The 25,510-nt window shown below is 43.4% G+C and overlaps 1 protein-coding gene across 1 annotated transcript in view; it reads left to right on the forward strand.

The window, feature by feature from the left end:
* Nucleotides 1-22,052, forward strand: part of lars2 (leucyl-tRNA synthetase 2, mitochondrial) — a 30,679-nt gene extending 8,627 nt beyond the window's left edge. The window contains exons 4-21 of the mRNA XM_041942246.1: nucleotides 2,979-3,070; nucleotides 3,156-3,216; nucleotides 3,331-3,420; nucleotides 3,755-3,898; nucleotides 6,597-6,704; nucleotides 8,528-8,687; nucleotides 9,148-9,252; nucleotides 9,682-9,797; nucleotides 9,904-10,187; nucleotides 13,057-13,155; nucleotides 15,309-15,446; nucleotides 15,531-15,634; nucleotides 16,284-16,463; nucleotides 16,585-16,754; nucleotides 17,737-17,814; nucleotides 17,918-18,029; nucleotides 19,053-19,180; nucleotides 20,944-22,052. Of these exons, the coding sequence (XP_041798180.1) occupies nucleotides 2,979-3,070; nucleotides 3,156-3,216; nucleotides 3,331-3,420; nucleotides 3,755-3,898; nucleotides 6,597-6,704; nucleotides 8,528-8,687; nucleotides 9,148-9,252; nucleotides 9,682-9,797; nucleotides 9,904-10,187; nucleotides 13,057-13,155; nucleotides 15,309-15,446; nucleotides 15,531-15,634; nucleotides 16,284-16,463; nucleotides 16,585-16,754; nucleotides 17,737-17,814; nucleotides 17,918-18,029; nucleotides 19,053-19,180; nucleotides 20,944-21,123 (2,349 nt within the window). The 3' untranslated portion in view covers nucleotides 21,124-22,052. The remainder of the gene's footprint in view (nucleotides 1-2,978; nucleotides 3,071-3,155; nucleotides 3,217-3,330; nucleotides 3,421-3,754; nucleotides 3,899-6,596; nucleotides 6,705-8,527; nucleotides 8,688-9,147; nucleotides 9,253-9,681; nucleotides 9,798-9,903; nucleotides 10,188-13,056; nucleotides 13,156-15,308; nucleotides 15,447-15,530; nucleotides 15,635-16,283; nucleotides 16,464-16,584; nucleotides 16,755-17,736; nucleotides 17,815-17,917; nucleotides 18,030-19,052; nucleotides 19,181-20,943) is intronic.
* Nucleotides 22,053-25,510: the final 3,458 nt, after the last annotated feature.

Here is a 25,510-nt window from a genome sequence, read left to right on the forward strand (position 1 = left end):
TTATTTCATGAATGAGACTCGTTTTTTATCATAAAACATAACAATTCTTACGCCCAGACTCTGTGTTCCTGTGCATTTCTGTAATCCCTGCTCACCTGGTGAAAAGGCTCTGCCAGCTGCTGGAACGGCAATAATAGGTGGTACATAAGTCTTTTTTATAGTCTTTTTATGGGAAGTCAACCCTTTGACAACTGATGACGGCGTGGTCTGTGGGTTATTTTAGTACTAATGGGGACTCTGACTTTGTTGCTGTTGACCAGTCAGTTTTCAATGTTGTGAAAAAGAAAAACTAAATTCATTTTACCTTCATTGTATTTGGGTGGAGGCAGAAACTTCTGAGCCTTTTTTTTATTTTTTCAAAATGTATGGCATTAAAGAAATTATTCAACGTGTTGGAAACATAATCACTTTCTTGTTGAGAGTTAGATGAGGAGGTTGATACCATACTCATGTCTGTATGGCGAAGCTGGAGCCAAGAGATGATTAACTCGTCTTAGCTTAACAAGACTGGAAATGAGGGAAAAGGCTTGTCCATCCAGGTGCTTTTAGGCACATTAGTTACCTTTGATAAGACTCAGGCTAGCTTTTTTGCCCTGTTTCCAGTTTTTTATGCTGAGCTAAGTTAATCAGCTGCTGGCAGTAGCTACATGTTTACTGTACAGACTTGAGGGTCATATTAGTCTTCTCGTTTCCCAAAATGTCAAAACACTCCTTAAACTAAAATACTCTACGTGGCTGGATACCACTAAAACTGCAGTAAGTTCCCAATAAACCTTTTAGAGATGCAAATGAAAACTGATGTTTTTGTAATCAGTTAGTGTGATTAGAAAACAGACCATCAGTTGCATTTCAATGCTGCAGCAGATGAAGAGAAGCTTCTGGCTGGAACTGTGTAGGTGGACACTTGCATGTAGCAGAGTGGCTCCACATTCACAAAACCGGTCCCTGTCCTTGTCACCAGCGCGAGGAGCCTGGAGCTGTGGATTGATGTGTCCGTCTCAGGCTGGCAATGACATGCATCGTGTTACAGTGGACAGATTGTCATAAGATGTGCCAACTCTCACTCCCACATCCATCTTCCGCTGCCTGTTGTCACTCTAAAATGCTCTGAAATGTACTGAAAGTCTCGGTGATAAAGGTTAGCAAAGAGTCAGACCAGTATTCACGCTGTGTTTGGACATAAGGGCAAGTGGAGCTGAAGCTATTTGCAGTAAAAAAGGTAATTTGCCGCTTTCGAATACAGCCTGTCCATCACGGCTGGTCCCTGTAACATCCCTGATGAGTACCTTCTCCCTTTAATGAAGCATTTACATTGAATAAATGGCGTAGTAGCGTGTCCATCCTAACGAGGTGCATGTTTTTTTTCTGATTTGTTATCAACATAGGCTATCTTTGGCTTGTGCCTCGCTCTCAGCCTGCCTGTATCCCTCCTGAGCAGTCACACTGGTCCGCTGTGCTGAGCGCTCTTAGCTTAATGCCATCCAGCACTCGGCTTTACAAATGAGGCCCATGTAGTTACCAAGGATACCAATTCGTCTGAAACACCAGACCCGTTAGAGTCTGTACAATGATCCTCTCCAGTCCTCAACTCCCTGTCACTCCGCTTCTCCTCTACTTTGCTCACGCCTCACACTCCTGTGCCTTCATCTCGTCTGTCTCCCAGCGAGCAGAAAAACGCAGGCGAAGAGCTAAAGGGAGAAAGAGAAGAGTGAAAGAGACGTGGACTTGAGTCGACAAAGGTTCATGTCGAGGAGGGTGTATGATGTTAGATGTGGGCAATTAAATGGATGTGGAGGCAAAGTACAGGAGGAAAGAGGGAGACAGACGACGAGGAAAAGTGATGGTGGATTGTTACGTTGTTAAGGAAATTGTGTGTAAAACAACTTTCTCGGTTATTTGCATCAGGCTGGCTTGTGTGGAGCTGTCACATCCTGAATGTCCATTCAAAGCCTCACCTTGCCTTCCACTTGTTCTTACATTATGTAACTGCTGCAGTTACATGAAAATTGCGGTTAATCTGAAGGCATTAACCACAATGTGTAATGGAGCTGAGATCACAGGAGAGAGCAACACATTATTATATAGGGGTCAGCATGCGCTGCAGTTAGGGGAGCACAAGGCTATTTTAGTGAATAAATTACCTCCTACAGTGAAGTAGTTTGGATTTTACTGTTACCATTTGCATCAATCCCCCTCTGCTCAAAAATGCGTCGCTTATTGTCGCTTCACTCAGGTGGTTGATATGTGCAGTGTTTGGCATTAAAAGGCTGCTTTCACATTTATGTGCTGATGGGGGAAAGTTCCTCTGCGCTCACACGTGTATATACAGCATGATTTTGCAACGTCACAACTAGAAGGGAGGTCAGTCGTGCTAAAAATGTAACTTGAAGCCTTGCATGCGCATACACTGAGGGTGGACCTTTCAGTGACGTCTTGTGTCCTGCAGATAAACGTCTTTAAAGAAGAATGCTTGCATGTTCATGTGTTCTGGTTTATAAGCAGTGGATTTAGTTAAAAGCATCTTTAACAATGCAGTTAAACTGTTTTTGTGAAAAAGGTGTATCTGACACAAAAAATTATCATTCAAAGAGGAACATTTTCATGTTTTGAAACGTGTGAAGGGGATCTTTAAGTTTACTTGGACCGTGTTGTAAATATAGTTGTTAACTTGAATTGGACTTGATACAGGGTCGGGCTGCAACTTTTTTACGTCATTGATTAATCTGTTGATTGTTTTCACATCATTAGTCTGTAAAATATGAAAAACTGTCTCCAAATTGCTTGTTCTGTCAACATATGTAATTTGCAATGGTAAAATACAGGAAAGCAGCAAATCATCACATTTAAGAAGCTAAAAACAGAGAATGTTTGGAATTTTTTGCACAATAAATATCATGAAATGAATCAAATCACAAAATTGTTGTACTGTTGAATCATGAATGATTTCACCTCTAATGCAGAACTAACTGCATCCACAGGTGTTGAATCCGATGGGTTGGGACGCTTTTGGACTCCCTGCAGAAAACGCAGCCATTGAGAGAGGCCTCGACCCAGAGGACTGGACTAAACGGTACGTGAAATATCACATCTGTTCTTATTAGCGCTCATTGTTTCGACATACCTTTGACGTTGCTGCTCTGCTGTCTTCTCCCCAGTAACATCCAGTCCATGCGGGAGCAGCTGGACAGCCTCGGCCTGTGCTTCAACTGGGACAGGGTGAGTAGGAAGTAAAGAAGAGCTGAGCATCGGACAGAGAGCTGAACAGCTTTTGGGTCAGTTTTGCTCTCTTGTGTGTGACACTGCTGACCCGACTCTGGCTTCTCCTGACAGGAAGTAACCACCTGTCTCCCAGATTACTACAAGTGGACGCAGTATCTGTTTATCAAGCTCTTTGAAGCAGGACTGGCATATCAGAAAGAGGTAGGAACAGCCTTTGCGCTAAAGTGTTCATCCTGGTTTTCTTTTGAAAGGAATAGTATGATTGGTTTTGGTATGAGATCCCTGATAGTTACTGAAATGATTGAGGCAGCTCACTCATCACTGTTGGAAGAAAATGAACGAAATGAAGAGGGGAGAGCTTTGTAGAAGCCCTTTGATTATGTTTAATGAAATGGGACGACCTTGAAACAAGCCTTTGGTCTGTCCATTAAATCCAACCTTCTGCCTAAGCTCTGCTTTTTTCATTTTAACTGTGTGTGTGTGTGTGCATGTGTGTGTGTGTGTGTGCGTGCGTGTGTGTGTGTGTGTTATCCAGGCTGTGGTGAACTGGGACCCTGTTGATCAGACAGTGCTGGCTGATGAGCAGGTGGATGACAGTGGTCGCTCCTGGAGGTCTGGTGCCCTGGTGGAGCAGAAGCTGCTCACACAATGGTTCATCAAGACTACAAACTATGGCAAGGTACAGCTCTTTGATGTGTGTGCGTGTGTCCGTGACAAGTGCCGTCTGACTGGCTGACCAGCAGTTTTGCGGGCCAAAATGAGCAGCGGACCCCTCCCTCTGATAACAATCATGGCTGACACTTCAGTAGCAGCAGCTGCAGCGCTGCCTCTCTGGTTCTGCAATCAGACCCCTGGACACCGTCATCTGTAGCCTGGTGTCTCTCGACCAAGGAGAGAACGGCCGCTGATGAGAAGCCTGCACCTTCTCAGCACACAGGTCGGGCCTGCTGCAGGTCAAAATTACCCCCTCTGGGCTCATACGAATCACCCACAGGAAACATGGTTCATACATTATGCATGCAGTGCCTGCGTGTGCATCGTTAGACATGGAGGTACCTGTATGTGTGTGCACACTACACAGAGTGGTTGCCCTCAAGTGTCTTCATTTTGACTTAACTAGCACTTGACTTGCAGACAATGAACAGAAATCCATCATTCAAAGTTGAGTCGTCTCTAAATTTTGTGACACTATTATCATATTTCTTGTTCCAGCTAGAGATTATTTTAACTATCAATTGATCAGGTGATTATCTTGTTGACTGGTTAGATCTGCTCACTTCAATTTCCTGAATCCCCAAGGTGACATCTTCAGATGTCTTGTTTTGTTCTCTTTTGACTCTCAGCTGACAATGATATAAAACAGAGAAAAGCAGCAAATGCTCATATTTGAGAAGCCAAAGCCAGACAAAGATTGACGTTATCAAAAAGTTATATATATATTTTTCTGTCCGTGAAAAAATAATTAATCAAATTGATGTCATGAGAAATGAAGTAAGTTTTAAGTTTCTGTGAACAGATTTTCACACCGTACTGATATAAAACAGAAACCAAAGAAACACCTGCGAGGTGTGAAATCTGAAAACTTCTTCCATATTTGAAGACTAATGGTAAACACATGCGATTTCCAATAAATGGGCTTAAACATGCAAAAACACTCATTTGTCTGTTGAGGGTATGCTAATTCGTTTGGCAATTTTTTCTCATTTTGATAAAAAAAAAATCAATTTGTCCACGGCGCTGAAGTCGCCCATGCTTGTCCATGTCAGAGGTGTGAGTGGAGGTGGAAGCAGCCTACTGTGACAATGTGTTCCTGCATTTCTAATTTTCTCTGACGAAGAGAGAAGTGGGAAGGAAGGAAGAGGAAGGTGTTAGGGAAAAGAAGTGAGAAAGACAGATGGAGCGAAAGGAGGACAGTGTCAAAGCAGCGTGCCAAATAAAAAGTCCTGTAATTGGACCGTGATTCCCTGCAAATGTGTTGGAGTCTGTTAGACAACATTAACTTCAGACAATATTTATTCAGCGGTCATCAGTTTAGCTGTCAGGTTTGTTCCACGCTGCACCAGAAGAGTTTCCGCATGAATCGTAACCATTTTGTTTCTTCCGGGACACAAATGACTGCACATTAGTCCTAAGATGGATGTTTTGAAGTGGAGCTTGCGGGATGCAAAATGATCACGTGGCGGTAGCAGAATTTTCAATTTCATGCATAATCACACTTGTTGCACACACGCCGCCTGCTTATTACGCTGCACTGACATCTAAATGATTCGCTACTAGCTCGGTGTATTGTTCAGCTATGATGTTGCTCTAATATCAGCACAGCTTGTTTAGGCATTAAGCACAAAGAACAAAGTAACTTGGAGGTTGCTCGTGCAAATCCCTGAACCAGCTTGTAAAAATGCACAGCTTTCGGCAGCTGCATTGTGCAATGTTTTTGTCAGAACGGTACTTGATGTCTCTTTCTTGCAGACACACACATCCTCAGTTATTGCTATACCATGCTTTTTCCTCTCTCAAGCTTTTCTTAGTTGCCATGGAGACTCCTGTCCTTGCTGTACATTTTCCAGTTACGCCTGCATCTGGGCCAAACTATATTTTCTAATCCAGGAAAGTAAAATCGGTGACTGACTCTCTGTTAAGCCATCATCAGTTGCCCGTCATTGCTTTTCCTGTTTCTTCCTCGTTGCTGATAACATCTTTGTTTCGCCGCGCCTCCTGCGAGAGTCTCTCCGTCATGCTGACACAGATTCACTGGGATTTATGTCTCTTTTCTCTCGCTCTGGAGAGAACCCATGGCTGACGCACCCCGCAGTCATGCTAGTGATGACTACAGCCAGAGTTTATGTTTATATTGGTATCGCTGTGATGAGGTGCTGCATGCTGAGCGGCACAGTGAGAGGGATTGTGGGTAATAGATTGTGACAGACTGAAAAGGAAATGGAGAGTTATAACATCTCTGGCCTCAGCCCAGCTGTGACTTTTTGGCCTGAGCCTCGTTGATATGCATAGCTTCCTTTAATCATGCAGAATAACAGTAGTTGTGTGTGTGAGAGAGTGTGTGTGTGCGTGTTAGAGAGAGTGCGCACTTTATAGGCGATCGCTTTGTGATATCAAGGAAAGTAGGGCGAGTGGAGGTCAGGATTTTTGAAAATCCCTCTTTGTCTGCATAATGTGACCTGGTCGGCTCTGCTGCTTTGTCGAAATAAATTGGCTGGGCTTTGAAAGAGGCCACACTGAGCTGCAGTCATTATGCTACAGTACTGTAGACAGCCATATACTTATGAGGAACCAGTTGCAAGTTAAAATAGATACAAAAAGTATCTATTTTAACTTGTGCAAAGTAGTAAACTTGTGTCGTTGTCATCCCCCTCCTCCAGCCCCTCCTGGACGCCTTGGCAGACCTTCCTGAGTGGTATGGGGTCAAAGCCATGCAGGCAAACTGGATTGGAGAGTGCACCGGCTGCTACTTCGATTTCAAACTCAAGGTGAATCTCCGCTCCTTTCCTCCCTCTGCTCACTTTTTACTCATTCATTATTCTTGCTTTCTTTCAATCTCAGTCTTTTTCTACAAAGTGTTTCGCTGCTGCTCTCTCTTCCCAGCCTCTGTTTTTCATCTCTTTCTCCCCAAGCACTGATTGCTTACTTTGTTTTGGATGCCTGTGTTCATTTATATATTTCTATAAAAAATCATGTACCAAAACATAAAAGTCTTCACTTTGTTGCTCACATTCAGCAGGTGCATCCAACTGCAAGTGGCAATTTACCCAAACAGATGATGTCACAGATTAGTTTCTATTGAGTTTTCCTGAGAGCAGTATTTACAGTTCTTCACACGTCTGTCGTTTCAAACTGAGCGGTCGCAAAAAGCCCACTGAGAGCCCTGCGAACACCCTCATTAAGCTGCTCTCCTTGAAAAAGAATCAGAAAAATTGTTACTCAAGTCGGCCCCTTAATTTAAAATGTCTCCATATTTCTAGAGGAAAGACGGTTTGAGGAATGCACGAGAGCTTTCGTGTTTCTTGTGCCTTTCTTATAAGGCAGAATGAATAATTAAAGTTAAAACCAGGGGTCGTTCAGTTAATTGGATGGTTGCTGGTCTTACATTGCATCATCGTACACCTTCACAGGATCTCCTCGCTGAATTATGTCCCCAGGGGGCTGAAAATATGTATTAGTATGTCTCCTACAGCATTACATGTACTAATTACCCCAGAACCCCTTAGAATGAGTGTGTCATCTATAAATAATTGCAAGATTAAAGACAGTGTAACCTTATAATGTATCAAAGTGCTGCGCACAGCACATGTTGCATTCTTCTGACAGTCCCACTGACAATTTATCAGTTTATTTTTTTAATCATTTATGCTAAAGAAAAGTTGATTTCTTAAAACAGCTTTACTTGTTCTGACCAACAAATAGACAAGACTAGGAGTCTACAGCTTTGCTAGCAGCTCTGTGTGGTTGGTTCATTGTACAATGTACACAATAAGAACACATAAAACAGAAAAATGATTACAAAGACAGTTAAGTTGGAGTACTGAGTTAAAGTGCAATGAATGAAAAGTGCTGTCACGGCTTTTTTTCATTAAAAACAAAAACTTTCTAGGACTTGGACACGGTGGTGCCTTGAGCTGAATGGTAATGCTAACATGCTAATGAGGTGTAGCAATCAATTACAATTGTCACTGTCTTAATGTAGCATGCTAACATTTGCTTATTAGCACCTAAGTCAAGGTGCCACTGAGGCTGATGGTTCAACCTGAGGGGAACGTGAATGTATGTGCAGGTTTCATGGCAGTCCTTCCAAAACACAAATCTCAAAACTCTGACTTGTTGGTGGCGCTGTAGGAATAGCAAGGCGTCAGCAAAGTTATTAAGAAGCTGATAGTGTGGCTAATACCAAATATTTGATAGAAATAAAGAAGAAACTCTTGGTGTACTTTGCAAATATTTGAGGTTTTTGCTTGAAAAATTAATAGCTCCATTAATCAATTCTGAATATTTCACTTTCTGTCCACTACCTAAATGATTGTTTCAACATTAAAATATGACGAAAATACAATTAATCAGTTATACAAAAAAAACAGATGAGTCATTGCTTAAAACTGTAATACAATCTCTTCAAATGCCTGAAAACTGAACCTGTAATGTGTGTGACGTGTGTGGTAAACTTCATATTTTCAAATAAACCACTTCGTGTGGCAGCTTGAGGAGCCAGCAGGTCATCCTCATTAACTTGGCTGCAGAGCAGCTGTTGACACATGGACGGGGAGAGGGGTTCCCACATGCTTCTCCTCTTATCTCCCAGGTGAACGGGGAGGAGACGGGGGAGACCCTGTCAGCCTACAGCTCCTCCCCAGAGACGGTGTTCGGAGCGGCTTACCTGGCCATCCTGCCCTCCCACAGACTGCTGCACGGCAGCAGCTCAGTCCGCCCTGCCCTGGAGAAAGCCTTTCAGCCCGGCAGAGGTGAGCTGTGTATGATACAAATTTACGAGCAACATCATTTTTTAAATCACTTTTGAAAAAAAATAACTTTTTCAGGGATAAGATTTTTACACCTGCTTATCAACGCTTCTAAATGCTCTTCACCAAGGTTGTGAACCTTTGCATCCTGTGTGCTCATTATTGAACTGAACCTAATTAACAAAAGCACAATAGCGAAAAATCGATCCTCACGCAGCTGGAACTACATGTTTTTGGCATTAAAGATTTGTATTGTGTTTGTCGACATATATTCCATATCACCAGTATGGATGCATGTTTGGGGAATGTGGAAGTATGGATGTAGCCGCTGCAGTGGACTGAGTGTATGTTAATTGGGATTCCCTTGAGGGTTTCTGTGTCTCAGTGGTAAATGAGTGTTGATAATGAGCTACCAGGGGAAGCTGCACTGTCTCTCTCACACATCCTGCCCTCTGTTCTCCAGACTCCCTAACAGAGGTCACCGCTTGCAACCTGTTCACCGGCCGCGAGGTCCCCCTGGTCATCTCATACAAGGAGGCGTTTGATGGTTATCTGGATACCGTTATTGGTGAGTTATTGGCGTGTACATGTGCGGCTGGGTTTCACAAACACCTAGAAATTGTAGCTGGTCTGTAAAGAAAGTAATTTGCATGCAGCTGATATTATAGATGAACAAACCAGAACACTTTTTGAGAAACCGTTTTCAATTTTGATCGATTTGATTGTGCAGAAGGTGCTGCATTAACATTCCTAGCATTTTGAAAATGAACCCTTTACTGCAAAAACCAGTGGGTGTTTGTCTCACAGAGAGCTGGAGGTGGAACCCAAGGGACTGCTGACGATTAGTCACATCACAACATGCTTAACATCACCACAGGGGTGTTTTTTTTTTTCTTACTCTCTCAAGAGAGCTGTTATGTGTGTGTCCATGTCTGTGTTGTTGTTTTTTTGTTTTTTTAACTGTGTTGTATGTTCGTACGGCACCTGTGTCTGACAGGTATCCCAGACTGCAGTGAGGAAGATCTGTCTGTGGCCAGAGCTTTGAACCTGAGGTGGACCACTGTGCTGAAAAGTGACGAAGAAGAGACACAAACTTTGATCAACTCTGATGAGGTCAGCGCTGTTTGCGATGACCACACTACTGATAAAAAATAAATGATTTATGACTATTAAACTATGATTTCGCTGCTTTTGCTTCTGCTCTTTTGTCTTTCTGTAGTTCTCAGGTCTCACCAGACAGCAGGCATTTGATGCCATTACCCAGAAGGCCAGAGAGCAGAAAGTCGGAGGCCACCTAACCAGCTCCAAACTCAGGGACTGGTTGATATCAAGACAGCGATACTGGGGCACACCCATCCCTGTGGTGCACTGTGTGTCTTGTGGTCCAGTTGCTGTCCCTGAGGAGGAGTTACCAGTTACATTACCAAAGCTGCCCTCTCTCACAGGAAAAGGTGCGTCGCCCCTGGAGGCTGCTCATGATTGGGTCAGCTGCACATGTCCCAGGTGAGAACACTGAGATCTATTATCTACATTTATGTTTTATCAATCGCACACAAACTGATCTATGTGCTTCATCTATATGGCCCTGTCTTTTGTTATCATCAACATATTACAGCCCTTATGGTTTTTATATAAAAAGGCCAGATTATGTGTTTTGACTTGTTTTAATTGTCACTTTTATAATAGCTTATAGCTAATATCTCCCAAAGGACTTGCAACAAGCAGCCCACATTGTCCCTTCTCGAGAGCTCTTTCACACCTCATCAATGTGTTTTAATTCTTTCATGAATATTACTTTCTTGCGATGTCTGATTTTGAGTGTTTAAATTTCACCACACAACATCCTAAGAGTATTTAAAAAGCCTTGGCTGAGTGAGTGTGGGTATCCCTTAATTCATTCCTCTTACTTGTAACCATGTCCTTGTTCACTTGTAGATCTTTGCCATTTGTACATTATGCAAACAACCTCGATGAAGTACCCTTGTGCCAGTCAGCACCACCTCCTGTAGCATTGTAGCATTAGCAGATCATCCCCATTCAGCTGGGTGATTTCATAACAGGATATCGAAAAGGGTGGAGGACGGACGACGTAAGCGAGTCCTGTCCATAATGGTGTTTGTGGCGTGAGAATTGAATTATGCACAAACCATCTCCAGTGACAACCTCCTCTCTGTGCATCCAGCATTTCCTCAGGACCCCAGCACCGACAAAACGAGCCCGCTGTCGGGCAGGCTGAGAGGACTGACAGCTTTACAAGAACACAGAGCGCCAAGAGTGAGCTGTGAATTGTGTGACTAATACTCGAGTTCTGATGGGGTTATGTAATGAGTGGCATCTGTGACAGGAGCAGCATGAGATGATGATGGAGGTTACGTAAGCCAGCTGTGCCTCCAGAGACGTACACAAATACTGTACACACACGCATGCACATTTACCTTCTGTGCGTAATTACACGCTCACCAGCGAGGGGGGATCGCAGTGACTGTGCTTGAAAAGAATGCAGAATGTCTACTCAGCCAGCATCTCCAGAGTGCCTCGCTTTCATGGGAATCCCCCAGTGAATAAGACTAATCGGCGCCATGGCACCGTGTTGATTAAAACAATGGCCCGCTCAGTCGCAGATGGCACAAGTCATCAGATTGTGTTCACTCACTTCCACAAAGCTACTATAATTCCTCCCATCAGCGGTGATTGATGGCTATAATCGCCAAGACGCTGTTATCTCCTCTCTTCCCATCTCCCCTCCGTTGTTAAGTGTCTGTGGAAATTTGTTCTCTCCACTCGTCGACCATGTCCAATTAAAGTTTGAGAGGAGCACAGACGAGCTGGGTGATGAGAGATGGTTTTATTTGTCCTTCAGGAAGTCATTTCCTGTGTGCTCGTCTCGTCCCCCGACCCTCTGCAGCGCTGTAAATTGGCCTGCCAACTGAGCCCTGCCTCAGCTTAGCCTGGCTAGGAAGAGGTGTGCGTGCAATTGTGTGTTGTTCCATGAATTCACAGGTAAAGAGAGACCACCTAGTGAGACCAGCACACACACTTGCAACACACATCGCAGGCTGTCACGCAGACACACAGCAGATGGAGGGCTATTTTCCATGGGAGGAGAGCCTTTGTGGAGTGGGCAGCTGCCTCTCTTGCCTCATCTGTTTGAGAGCCTTTTGGCTCTTTCTGGCTCATCCTGCAAACACACAACTCACACTCACACTTAACACACTCGTGCATACAGGTTGCTTCAGATTTAGTTACCGACTTTTGTTGTTGGGCCCCTTCCATGGCTTAGAGAAGGTCCACCTCCAAAGAGAGTACGTCTGTGCGTTGTCCAACCTGATCCTCAGTAGTCTGACTGTAGCTGATCCCAGCTGTGTGTCAAATGACCGCAATCTGGCCTCTGATTGGCCAGTCTGGTGTGAAAGAGGAGGTGAGAAATCTCACTTGTTCAAGCAGAATTTTTTTGGTGATAATTTTCCTTCTCTATTTTGTGAAGTTTCTATATTTAGTTTCTTTTGTGAAGGAAGGCTTTATTGCTGGGATTTCAGCATTTGAAATAACACCTGGCTTCCAAATATTAACCTTGCTACAACTTAGTCTTGTTGCTAGGCAACCTTCAGCTCCTGCCTCATCATCGCAGCTTTATTGTAGACCAGTACGGTTGGTGGTCGAAGGGGTTCGATGTCTATTTTAGCAAGTGTGAGATAAACAAATTTGACGGTGAGACAGAAAGAGACAGGTAGACTAAACAGAGACATCCCATAAGGTCCAGGGAATGATACGTGCTCTGTTGCACATAGTAAAGCTTAGAGCTGTGCTTCTGTTTATCTTTCTGGCACACTGATTTTAACTCTGTTGAGACTCATTATAAAGTAAAAGGCAGACGCTTTCACTGTTCCATTAAGTGCTTTAAGTCAAATTGGAAGAAAAAGCCCTTTTCAAAAGCTCTCTTTTCCCGTGTCTTTGCGGATGTCCTCTCCTCCACCGTAAAAATGATGTTGGCAGATTCGCATCACGTACCCAAGTGCTGTTTGGCTTGGAAAGAGAGGGGCACAAGGTGGCATTTCCAACACAAACACATGATCATGTGTTCGGCCCTGCCAGTTCGTTCCCTGTTAGCACAGCCTGTTAGTCAGGGCACAGGAACACAGCTCTGGTGCCAGCCTGGCTTCAGCTGTGCTTCTCTACAGGGACATGACCCCCACAACCAGATGGAGCTACACACTCTCTCTCTCCCTCTCGCTCTCTCTCACACACACAATCACATAATGTGCCATTTCACTAAGCATACAAACAAGGATCATTCATTTGTTCGCTTTCTAATTTGTCAGCCTAATATTGATTTCATGCTACCTTTGCCAACTCTCTTTGTCTCTTCTGTCAGATGTAAGGGCCCAGCGAGGAGGGAGACTGACACCATGGACACATTTGTGGACTCTGCCTGGTATTACCTCAGATACACAGACCCTCATAACCCAGACAGGTATGAACAGCCTCCTCCTGAGACTTCAATTTGCTGCTTTCCTGACAATTTTCGACTCAGTGAAGCCACAGAAGCTATTATTTTTATTTTTCCTCTTGCATCTTTTTTTTTCTCACACTGTGACAGATTTTAGCACAAATTGCACAGGTCTTATTTACACTCTTTTCTTTCAAATGAAAATAAAGGGAAATTTAGAAATGAAGAGAAAGCTGCACGAGTATCTCCAGTGTCTCTATGTACAGTACATACACATATATGCATATATACTTACATATATACATATGTAATTATATATACAAACATGCGTAAATACATACACACACATATATAAACTCTTTCTCTATGTAATCTAAGTGTAAATAGAAACTTGATTTTTCTATCTTGCCTCACACACATTGCACTTTCATATTCACACTTTGTTCTATATGCGCTTTTTGAAAGTTATACTCCAACACATAATTATGCTCACTGTAAGATCACCCACTCTCTTCCACTTACCCGGTTCAAACAGGCATATACTGTCCGTGTATACTCTCTTTACACAGTCACACTCTCTCTCTCTCTCTCTCTCTCTCTCGCACACACACACTTACCTGGAAGTTGCATTCCCTGCCAATTGAGATTATGGAGCCATGGCTGTCACCTGCTGGGATGGTGGCGATACCCTGAGCTTAACAAAAGAGATTAATTTCCCAGTGCCCTGACCTAGCTGTAAAGCTGCTTTAAATGGGAGGCGGGGGACGTCTCTCCCCATCACTTTTCTTAGCGGGACAGATTATGGCACAACAGAAAAAGCAATTACACTATTTGTGCATTTCAGTTAGCCTGCTGAGCCTCCTGCGCACCAGGGGAAACGATGAAAATAGGGAGCAGGAGATGCTGAAAGTAGGAAGAAGAGGGTGTTATATGAAAGTGTGTGTGTGTGTGTGTGTGTGTGTGTGTGTGTACTTATGTATTAGAGCTCACTGGGCTGATGCCAGCAAACAGGCTAAATAATTTTCAGCCTTGTGAGTTCATAACTTTTTTCCCTGGTTCAATTATCCGGAGACACCATCAGCCAAAGAGGTGTGGAGGAGAGTAATGACTGGTGTGAAAGGTGACACGCAGAGATAGCAGACTGCTCTAAAAGGCATCATTAGGTGGAATTCCTGCCTCTGCTGACCATCATGTCAGTCAGGATAACCACATGCCGCTGTCGTGTTCAAATCTGAAAGAAGCAGCATGGTCTCAGTTAATCTCAGATAGACTTCTCTCCACAAACACTCAACAGTCAACATGAGAAGCTGAGTTTAGAGTCTTCTGAGCTGAATTTGAAACACATATTGCTTCAGTACTTTTTTGTGAGTGTGAATCCAGTGAGATGGAGGAGGCTTCAGGATGCTTCTGTTCACCTCATCCCTGGATCATTGTGTATCAGATTCAGCCTGCCCCCTAGAGGAAAAGTGTGTGCATATTTGCAAAGCCCATATCAACCAGTGCTGTGTGACCAAATGTTTTCTGACACATTGTGACATATTATACAGACAAAAGCCTGCTTTTCTACTGTAATCTAATGCTAATAATAATGAGCTAACAAGAAACTTTATTTATACAACACATTTCATTACCAAGTAACAAAGAACTTAACACAGGGGAATCTGTATTAAACATATCAGCACCACAATTGGATGTCCAGATAATGAAGTACAATAAAATGCACCACAATAAAATCAGATAAGAATCATGAAATTAACAAATAATACACTGTAGAAAAATAAAGCCATTAATTAAAGGCTTGAAATCCAATGCTGTATAGCAACCCTATGTCCAAGTCACCAAAGCGCTTACATTTGCTGTTCTAAACATATCTAAACAGGAAGGCGTGCATTTCATTATTCAGTCAGAGTTGTTGGAAGGAGCACTGGACTCTTACAGGGATAATTGAAAGAAGATGAAATATCAACAGAAAATCAAAGGACAGAAAAAAGATGTCACAGTACTGACACAGCGTTTGACATTTGATCTCTGGAACGTGCAAAAACCATTCAACTCCAGAAAAGACCGCTTAGACTAAGCATTAAAGATCTCCCACACTGAGACTTGATCATTAACGTATCTCTTCATACCACCTTACACTTCAGAGACATCATTATGATCTCGCTCTCCCTCTCCAGGCCTTTTGAGCGCCACCTAGCGGATCACTGGCTGCCTGTGGACGTGTACGTCGGAGGGAAGGAGCACGCTGTCATGCACTTGTACTACGCTCGCTTCCTCTGTCACTTCTGCAAGAACCAGGGCCTCGTCGCTCACAGGTACAGTGCACACTGCTTTGTCTGCTTTTGCTGTGTATGCACACGTGTTTCTGTCAGTTTACCTCCATTCTTTCTGGCATTCAGGGAGCCTTTTTGGAAGCTGCTGGTCCAGGGTCTGATCAAGGGCCAGACATTCAAGCTGGCAGACAGCGGCCAGTACCTGAAGAGAGAAGAAATAGACTTCACAGGTACACACTACCTGGATCTGCACGGTACTTGTCAGTATGACACATCTGTAACAGATGGGAGAGGGCTTGGGAGGGCTTCCCTCCACATGCCTCTGCCAGATAAAACCGCTGCTGATAAAACAAATAAGGAGTCAGAACAACATTTTTTTTTTAAATGTATTATGTAGTGACGTTAATATCCCACCTCATCCACTTTGTGCTGGAAACAGCAATCCGTCTCTGGTTGTGCTTTATGGCTCTACCCAATTGACCAGCAAGTTAACCAGCTACCCTTGACAAAATTCAAATCACAAGACATCGTTTGAAGTGACCTAAGAGATTTCTCGCAATTGGCTTCAAGCCTGAGGATTTTCAGCTTCTTGCTATTGCCTGGTAACGGGATAAATAGGAGATACTGGAGGCTTACAGAGAAAGGGACTCCTCTTGATCCTGGTGTCATAGACGCAGATTGACTAGGCCTTACGCATGTTTCTTTCTAATTGCTTGTTAATTCTGATTGAACAGGAGCCAACAGGAAATAATACAAATGAAATCGCAGTGAGATTAAAATGAGGATTGTAAGTTCTTGCCGTTATAAAAAACCAAGGAGATGACGTAAAGGGTGTTGCACTTCCAGCTGTCTCTGACCTCTGACTCCTGTCTCTTCTAGGAAAGGAGCCAGTGGCGTGCGGCGGCGGGGAAATTGAGGTGACATGGGAGAAGATGAGCAAATCTAAACACAACGGTCTGGACCCCCAAGAGGTGGTGCAGCAGTACGGCGTGGACACAGTTCGACTCTACATCCTTTACGCCGCACCGCCTGAACAAGACATCCTCTGGAATGTCAAGAGTGAGCATCAAACTAGCATGTTCGTCTTGTAAGTTTTGTCTCGATGCCACGAAAAGCTGTTTCTACCACAGTATGTCAATACGCCCTTCTCCCCTGTGCCTGTGTGTCTCCACCACCTCAGCGGACGCCCTCCCTGGGGTTCTGCGATGGCAGTCTCGCCTCTGGCAGCTGGTGACCAAGCTGAGGGGGGCTCGGGAACTTGGAGACGTCCCCAACCCCTCTCTGCTGAAAAAGAAAGAGCTGGCAGAGACCAAGAAAATCTGGGGGAACAAGAACTACGCTATTCAAGAGGTAGAGAGTCCACAGCCTCAAACTGGCAGTGATCTTGAATAAATGGCTGAAATGTCTCACAGTGATGTTAGATATTGCAACAGTTATTACCAGTAGGGGTCAGTAATGGGCCCATATTCAAAATCTCAACATTTCCATGCAAATCAGCATTCATCTTCCACCCTCAATAAGATTGATGAACGACCCTTTTGCATTTGTCACATTAGTCTGTTTTGAATTTAGTTTCCCTGCTTGTACCAATTATGTGTGGTTGTTGCTTTTAATGTGCAGTATCACATAATTCATTTCCTTTAGCTTTCAGTAAGTACTTATACTCAATAGATTGTGCTGTTAAGGGCAAGGTTACTCAGTTTCAAGGTACTGTATGAAAGCATGGTCCAAGGTAATAATCCACTCATTACACAGCCCAACAGTACATAGTCCTGAGTTCCTCCCTTTTCATCCACTGTAACCTGAAACCCCCAGAGTAAAGAGTAAAGGACGGAAGGGATGGAAATTGATTTTAAATCCACTCCGTCTCCTTTCACACTTTATAAATAGCCTCCTTTGGCTGCCAGGTTTGATTCTCTCTCTCCACCCCTCAGGGCTGGTGCTTTTAAAGGACCTCAGGCTGTTTGCCATAAGCCCCCAAAGCCAAGGCTGTCCTTTGATCCGTCCCTCAGAAAAGCCTCGGTGATCGACCTCCTCCTCCCTAAGGCCCTTCCCAAATCGGTTCTTCTTCCCAGAAAGCTAAGCAGGGGAATGTTGTCACGCTGTGTGCCTTTAGCTGGCACACATGGTGATAAGGGAGGAGGCTCCTCTGTGGGGCCGTCATTGTTTTCTAATAACTCTTTAGAGGGAGACTCAAAAAATTCCTCGACACAGTCAATCCACCTGGAAGCATCCATGTGTCCAGTTTACGCAACAGGCTTTAGAATTTTCACTACCTGTATCACCTGTTTTTTTTTTTTGTTGTTGTTGTTTTCTTTTTAAAAATTTCTAGGTGACATCTCACTTCACAGAGGACTTCCTTTTCAATGCAGCCATTTCTCGCCTGATGGGACTCACTAATACACTGAGTGTGAGTGTGCCTTCCTCTAAGTAGGGATGTCACATTTGTCGTTAGTGTTTGCAAATCACATTTTCACCACTGTGTGTGTGTGTGTGTGTGTGTGTGTGTTCAGAGTGCAACAGTCAGGGTGGTGCAGCACAGTGTGGAGTTTGAGGAAGCTCTGGCTGCGCTGGTTGTGATGGCAGCACCCATGGCCCCTCACCTGGCGTCTGAAATGTGGGCAGGTTGGTGACATGCAAATTATTTAGACTCAAAATGGTTGGCAGGATGAAAAGTAGACTGTTTGCCCATCATATGACTACAGTGGGGATGGGGCATCTTGCACTAAATGTACATTATTAATTACATTATTATAGTAAAGGGCAATATTATTATGGTGAATTAAATTTTGGACTGACATGAGGACATAGGTGTGTGAGGCTTGTGGTGAAGTGAGATTATTTTTAATGTTTGTAAGTGGAAGTTGCCTCAGATAAGCTTGATGTTGACACTGCTCGTCTCATATCAGTGCACGCCCAGCAGTGATGTAATCATCAGCAATCTGAGACTTTTTTACACCCGTCATACTGTTATACATCCTACACAAGCCTTAGAGCAGTTCAGCTGTAAATATACTCGCTGTCCATTAACCGAAACTGAAAGCGGTGCTGAGAGCTGTTGGCCAAGTGTAGAAAACAAACAATACAAGGGAAAATCTAGTGTCACTTTTCGTGACTCCTATGAACGTTTGCCCCTGCGCTGGCCTTGAGGACATCCCCTTATTGTCGATGACACACATGCACAAGCTTTGCACAGCTGAGGGAAAAGAGGTTCAGAGAAAAACAAACATATTGTCCAGCTGATAGCCACAGTCAGGAAACCCTGACAGATGATCACTGGGAGGAAGAGGTGCGATGTGTGTGTGCATTTCGTTCATGCCTACATTGTGCGTAGCAGTTGTGTAGAGAGGAACATGTGATCTCTGCTGCACTCTGTCACGTTGTGCTTTTCACCATCGCGCATTGTTTGTAATTCACACACATGGCTCAGGCTGGAGGAAGTTCACATCCTTCCCTTGTGCCTCTGGGGGGATGCACACTTGCTGGTTTAAATGAGAGTCAGGACAGAGGCTGGTAGGGTGTTGTTTGACCCTTCATCAAGATACTTGTGCTCCACAAAAAGGAAAACAAACTTGCTTCACGAAAAGATTATTACAGTAGGTATTTTCAGTGTTGTTCTCTTATTCTTTCCTCCCGGATCTCTCCCAGGTCTTTGCCAAGTGAAAAACCCCTTCAGCCCCCTCCTCAAGCAGGGAGGGGACGTCCTGCAACAGTCCTGGCCGACAGTGGACCCCAAGTACCTTGATGCCCCTGACTTTGTGGAGCTGTCTGTACTGGTAGGATCACACGGACAGGCCCACATGATTCAAAAGTTCTGCCTCAGTTCATAAAACTTTTTCAACCAGACTAGAAAAACAAGGTTGTCAAGCTAAAAACCAAGCTGTTCTTTTTTTTTGCCGTATGAACATGAAAGATTTCACTCAACGTCAGCCTCATGCTCATTGTGTATACATACATTTATTAATAGCTATACACACGCACACGTGTGCTCTTGCATCCACAAGCATTTTCACTCAAACTCTCAACTCTAAAACCCAAAGTCTTAAGACCATGATTATGTTCATAGTCTGTAATTTTCAAAGAGAGCCTATGATTACTCTGTGTGTGTGCATGTCTGCATATGTGTGTGTGTTTATGCGTCTGCATGTCAAGTGGTGTGCTTTATGCTAAATAGACAAGTGGGTCAATAATTAAAAGCCAGGAACAGAACACACCATGTTATTCCTGACTCACTGTTATGCTCTCACTCTCATTTCTTGTGCCTTTTTTCTGCCTGTGAGCTCAATCACATGAATGGTGAAAGCCCTCAGCTTGGCAGTGCATGCAATCATCGAGAATGAGTGTGTGTGTGTGTGTGTGTGTGTGTCTGTGTGCACTTTCAAAGACAATCAGAGAGAATATCCAGCTGTGATGGCAAGGTTCAAAAAATCAACCTGGATCAGATCCAAGCATCACACACGCTAACACTGGCACATGAACACACACATACACGTCAGTCTTGAGTGTCCTGAATATCTACTGAGTTAAAAGATAAAAGCTGAAACTGCTTTTATCTGACTGTTTTCTTTCTAGAGGGTTGTATCCCCAGAGAGAAACCACTAACCCCCCCTCTGTCTCTCTCACACACACACACACGCGCGCTTGCACAATTCGTGATGACAGCAAAGGCAGTCATGTGACTCACAGCACCTGTCTTCCACCAGTTGGATTCCCCCATTGTGCTCAGACAGAGAGACAAGAAATGACACAAACGTTGTGTGTGCGTGTGTGCGTGCGTCCGCACGTGTGTGCGTGCGTGTGTGTGCACGTGTGTGTTCGTGCGTGCGCCGGCACTCATGGCTCTGTCTGGGAGTGAAAATAATACTCCTTTACACATTTTCATTTCTGCATTCTTGTTTTTCTCTTGTTTGTCTCTTATACAACAAAGTCCTAAATCCCACACACCCACTCTCCCCGAACACACACAAACACACACAGTACATATATCTGAGCTCCCAGTGCTCGATGATGACGATGTTGGTTTTACTTCAGAATGAGCTCTCTGTTGTGGGCTTCCTCGGCCCTGTGGAGGCAACCTCTCTCCCTCTGTCCTCTAATCATGTACTTGGGTTTGTCCCAGAAGGGAGGCCAAGGCTGAGTGGCCTCAGACAAACAAACACACACACATACACACACACACACACACACACACACACACACACACACACACACAGAGAGAGAGAGTACTCTCTACTCACACACCATTAATTTCCAACCACTTCCAGAGACATGATCACATTCACCGTGTGCACACATACACTTGCTTCTAAACATCACAAGACTGAGTGGCCTTCCCACTTAAAACACACTAACTATGTGTTTTATGGGTTGTCTGTATATGAGGAAGGAGAGGTGGAGTCTGGTATTTTTGGGACTTTTATACCAGGAAGATTTTGGGTACAGCCCGACAGGGCAGAACTTCATTCAGATGAGGAATTTCTGAAAGGGGAACATTTGACGGAACATGTGAATCTATTTATCTCTTCACTCCTCCCCTCAGATAAACAACAAGGCCTGTGGGACAGTGACTATGCCACTGGAAGTGACCAAAGATTCGGAGCGGGTGCAGCAGCTGGTCCTGGAGAGCCCGCTCGGAGAGAAGCTTCTCGGCAAGCGCAACATCAAGCGAGCCATCCTCTCCCCCAGGACCGCCCTCATCAACTTCCTCACTGATGAGTGATGTTTCGCATTCGCTGCTACTTTTGTGACTGCTAGATGGTCGGAATGCCTGTCAGTCATCACAGAAGGGGTGGATTTTTATATGTCATAAATAAGACAACAAAGAGTGAAAGTCAGTTTATATAACTTCAATGTAAATGTGTCTACAGATGTTTTATTTATATGCCTCTGTTTTTAATAAAAGCTTCAAGAAGCAGTGGGTTTCTAGTCTCTTTAAAAATTGCCAAAGGAGATTTAGCGCCCATCTCCTTCAGATCATCCTCCCATTTAGTCAAACCCTCTTGACAATCACACGAGTCCAAACACCACTTCAGATTCCAGTCATCGTTCCCCGTCTCCAATGTAACACCGCTATCAGCATCGCACCCAAGACCACAACTTCACAACTCTCCCTCTGCCATATGCTTGTCTGCTCGGTGTCTCAGCTGAGTCATGCTGTCATGATCTGTCTTATTGGTGTTTGTGTCGAACTGCTGCTGCTTTTAGCTGCAGATCCCTCCTCAGCATCATATACCTGCTGCTTGGCCCGTGGACGTGTCACTGTGCTCTGTGAGCCCCGTTTTACCAGAAGGTCTAATGGTGTGAGTAAACGACCTAATGTGGCTGGGGATTTCTCGGCTTCACCACATCACAGTTGCCCATTGCTGCACTGTGTCTTTGCATCAGCTCCATGTCTCTGCCTCAGCGCTGGGTCAACATGACTCAGCCATTAGCACTGTCCTGGTGGAGCACACGCGCCTGCAGCACTGAAATGTATCCATGTGTACACCCACTGACCTGTTTTTATAGGCTTGGTGAGTAAGCAGTTATTTGATGTGTGCAAGCACTTGCAGTGCCCACTTCATCTGTAAACAAGTTTCAGTAGCTGCATAGGGTCTGGTTCAGTGTGTGAATGAATGAGACAGGATGTGATACCTTTAAAAAATGAGACGCGTGTGTCAGTTTTGCAGGGTCAGCTTGTGTGTAGTGATGTGCTTTTATTCTGACAAAATAAAAGCCGGCGTGTGACTGATAAAATCTTGCTGTGTTTCATTTTGTCAGTAATAGAAGGTGTGTTTTTTGTCAAAACATGATGAATACAAACATGTGTGGACAGAAGGGAAAACAGAACATTCCTCACTGATTCCCCTGACCTCTTTTTCCATATTTCCATGCTCTATCTCTGACCATCAGGTGACAGGAAAGGGCTCACAGGAGAGACAGAATAACAGGAAGAGAAACCAGCAATAAGAGGAGGGGAGCAAAGAGGCAAAACTTGTTATTCTCTATATTGTCTCAGATTCTGTGAATTTAATCTCAACCAGATGCTGTCACAGCACAAAACAAAAAGAGGGTTTGTGAGTAGCAGACAAAGGTAGAGGGGCATTTTATCTTGTGTCAACTCATCTCTGTGAGCCATGTTTTCTTGCACGTTTCCAGACTGGCTGTATGAAATGAAAATCAGACCCGTGGGAGGTAGCTTTTAACCCCTGATCTCTTCCTCTTTTTTATGGTATAGCTGCAGTTCTTTTCACACCTTCCTTTGCATTCTCCTTGCTCGTAACAGCAGCTAATAAACAGGTCTGAACTTGAACTGGCCTGAACAATGAGCTCATGTTGCTGTGTCATTGAAAAGGGCAACATTGTTGTAATCTTAGATGGTTTGGAAACGCTTCCCAGACAGAAGTTACCACATGTCTGAATAAATAGATCAATAAGACATTTCTGACTGATGTTTTCAGTCAAATGAGGTCTGAGCTGTACTGATGCATTTCCTCTCATAATTAATTTTGTCACTAACAGCCCCTGGAGTCATTTAACACTTTTCGTCAGCTCTGCAGTTTCCATGACGACTAGAATTATTGAATAGGCAACAGTATTCCTCTGTGACTCACTTTCTCTTTAGACCACAGTCATAGTCTTTCTTACACAAGATGTACAGCTTGAATTGTCTCTGATGAGTTAAAAAAAAAATTACTCCCCTTCCTCTTGAGAAACTCTGCTGGTGGAAAATAAGGGTGGAGTGTGCAGCAGTGCAGCCACAGTCACCCACAATTGCACCAGCTGAGTCCCTGGACAGGGCAAGTCTCACGGGGGGGACGCAGTAATGCCACAGCTCATTATCTTGCTGGCCTCAAGGCTGGTAATTTGGTCATCCTTGGATATTTTTTGGGTGAGCTCATTGTATAAACAGATTTTCTACTATAGTCCTTTTTTTTATTGTTTTCAGGACAAAGCTAAACTTTTGGCATGTTAGTGAACACACCACACTTGCCTGAGTTATTCATTTATTTACTGTGCACCTCCATAGTAACAGTTTATTTGTCATTTTGGCCTTTTGAGAATGTGAAATAGGTTATGTCCAGTGCTGTGCACACAATACACACATGTGTGACATGTTTTGCATTCAGATAAATCTATGTCTATTGTATGTAGCCCTAAATGTACAGGGTTGTATGAAAGCATCACAAAGGTGGGGGCAATTATATAATTATATCATAGTTTTATTGCAGTTTTTCTATTCATCAAGAACAACTGTTGTCACGCATGTAGAACACAGTGGTTAATCATCAATCAATCAGTATAGCAGCTGCTTCAAAGTAAAAGCCTTATAAAATGAAAGCCAACAATTTCTGCTCTGTTTGAATTTGACTCAAATTTGCAACTGCATATGCTTTTATGCAAATACCTTTCAACATAACAAACTAGCTGGTGGTGTATGTTGTGCAGATAATAAAGCCAGCTGAATTAAGAAAATGTAGGAGTAAGGCTTTGTAGGCCCGCAGAAAATATTAGTTTAAAAAACTGACTGAATTGATTATCGACATCATCAAAATTCCAGAGAATATTGTGACTGTTTTTGCCCACATTGCCCACCCTCTAAGATCTATTAATAGAAATGAATGTGTGAAGTGTTTAAATACTTGGAAACAAAGTTTTGATACATATCATTCTATTTTTATTTTTTCCTTTAATGAGGTGCAAATGGGCCAATTAACCTAATCGGTGAAACGAAATGATCTCAAGTTTTCCAAAACCCCTGTTGTTGTTACCACATGTTCTGAATTAAACTCACTAGGAGAAATAATTGCAAAAATCATCAGCACTCTGATGCTAAGAGATGGTTTCATACAGTTTTTAAATATGAAATCCCTGAATATAATTGAGACTGCTTTATGATACTTCCTTAAATGTATCCTACGGTCATGCATGTTAGAAATGATATGTGTGCCACCGTCTTTGAACAGCTTTTGGTTCATTATGTGTTTTATAAGTAAATGCCAATATCACAACTCAAGTCAGACGCTGACTTGCATTTGTGAACCCTACAATCCCCTCAGCTGCTTATAGCGACTAGTATATGTGTGAGAAAGAAGTAAAGCAAGTTAAGATGAAAGCTTTAAAGGAATGTTGTATTATGGTGACTGTTTCCCAAACATACAGATGGCTGTGCCTTATAAACCCTCTGTTTTAATTACACTACCGGCAGCAGCAGCCTAGAGGCCCCCTCAACATGCTGCCTCCATATTTTTACATCAACCATCCAGGACACAAATGAAATGTGTTCCTATGTGTTTGCTGGGAGATTGAGCCTATTTTTTCCCCCATACACATTATGAGTTCATTCTATTGTACCCCAACTCTGTCTCAAACATTCCAGCCAGGGTCAGGGCATAATATGGAGGAGTCACAGACTGTGTGAGACAGTGTGTGTGTGTGTATTTCATGAGCCGGAATGTGTGACGTTATTCAACCAAAACAGAGGAGGCACAGGCACTGTAAATAGCCCCCTCAACCACAAGAAAAGCACACCCATGCAGTAGTTATAGCATCGTTATAAGGGTGTACGCCACCAGTTCGTTTATGGGATGCAGGAAACTTTAAAAAGTTGCGTAGGAGTGATCACAGGTTACACTGATTTACTGGTTAATCAAAGTTAGTCGTATGTATATATGCATCCTGCATCAAAGTAAGTTTTAAAAGCAAAAACATTGCCGTTAAATGAACATTTCAGATGCCGTCTCAAAACATTTTCCTCTTCTTGAATGTTTCCCAAAATAAGTTGCTTTCCTTTATTCTTCCCCCTCTCCTACCATGACTAAACCCATAAGTGGTGGTAGAAGAAGTATTCAGAGTCTTTACTTAAGTAAAAATAGCAGTACTACACTGTAAAAACACTCCACTACATTTAAAAGCTCTGCAGTGAAAGCATTACTTCAGTAAAAGTGTAAGTAAGTTGGTGTATTGATTGCATAACGTATTTAAACTGAAAAGTAAAACTTTCCCAGTGCAGAAAAATGCCCCATATAAATGTCACTCAATGTATATATAACATTATTGGAATATATCTGATGATGCATAAAAGCTAGTGGAAGTAGAGCTAAGAGCTAGAGCTTTTATAAGCAGAT

The sequence above is a fragment of the Chelmon rostratus genome, chromosome 8 (genome assembly GCF_017976325.1).
Source record: "Chelmon rostratus isolate fCheRos1 chromosome 8, fCheRos1.pri, whole genome shotgun sequence".
Classification (NCBI taxonomy): Eukaryota; Metazoa; Chordata; class Actinopteri; order Chaetodontiformes; family Chaetodontidae; genus Chelmon; species Chelmon rostratus.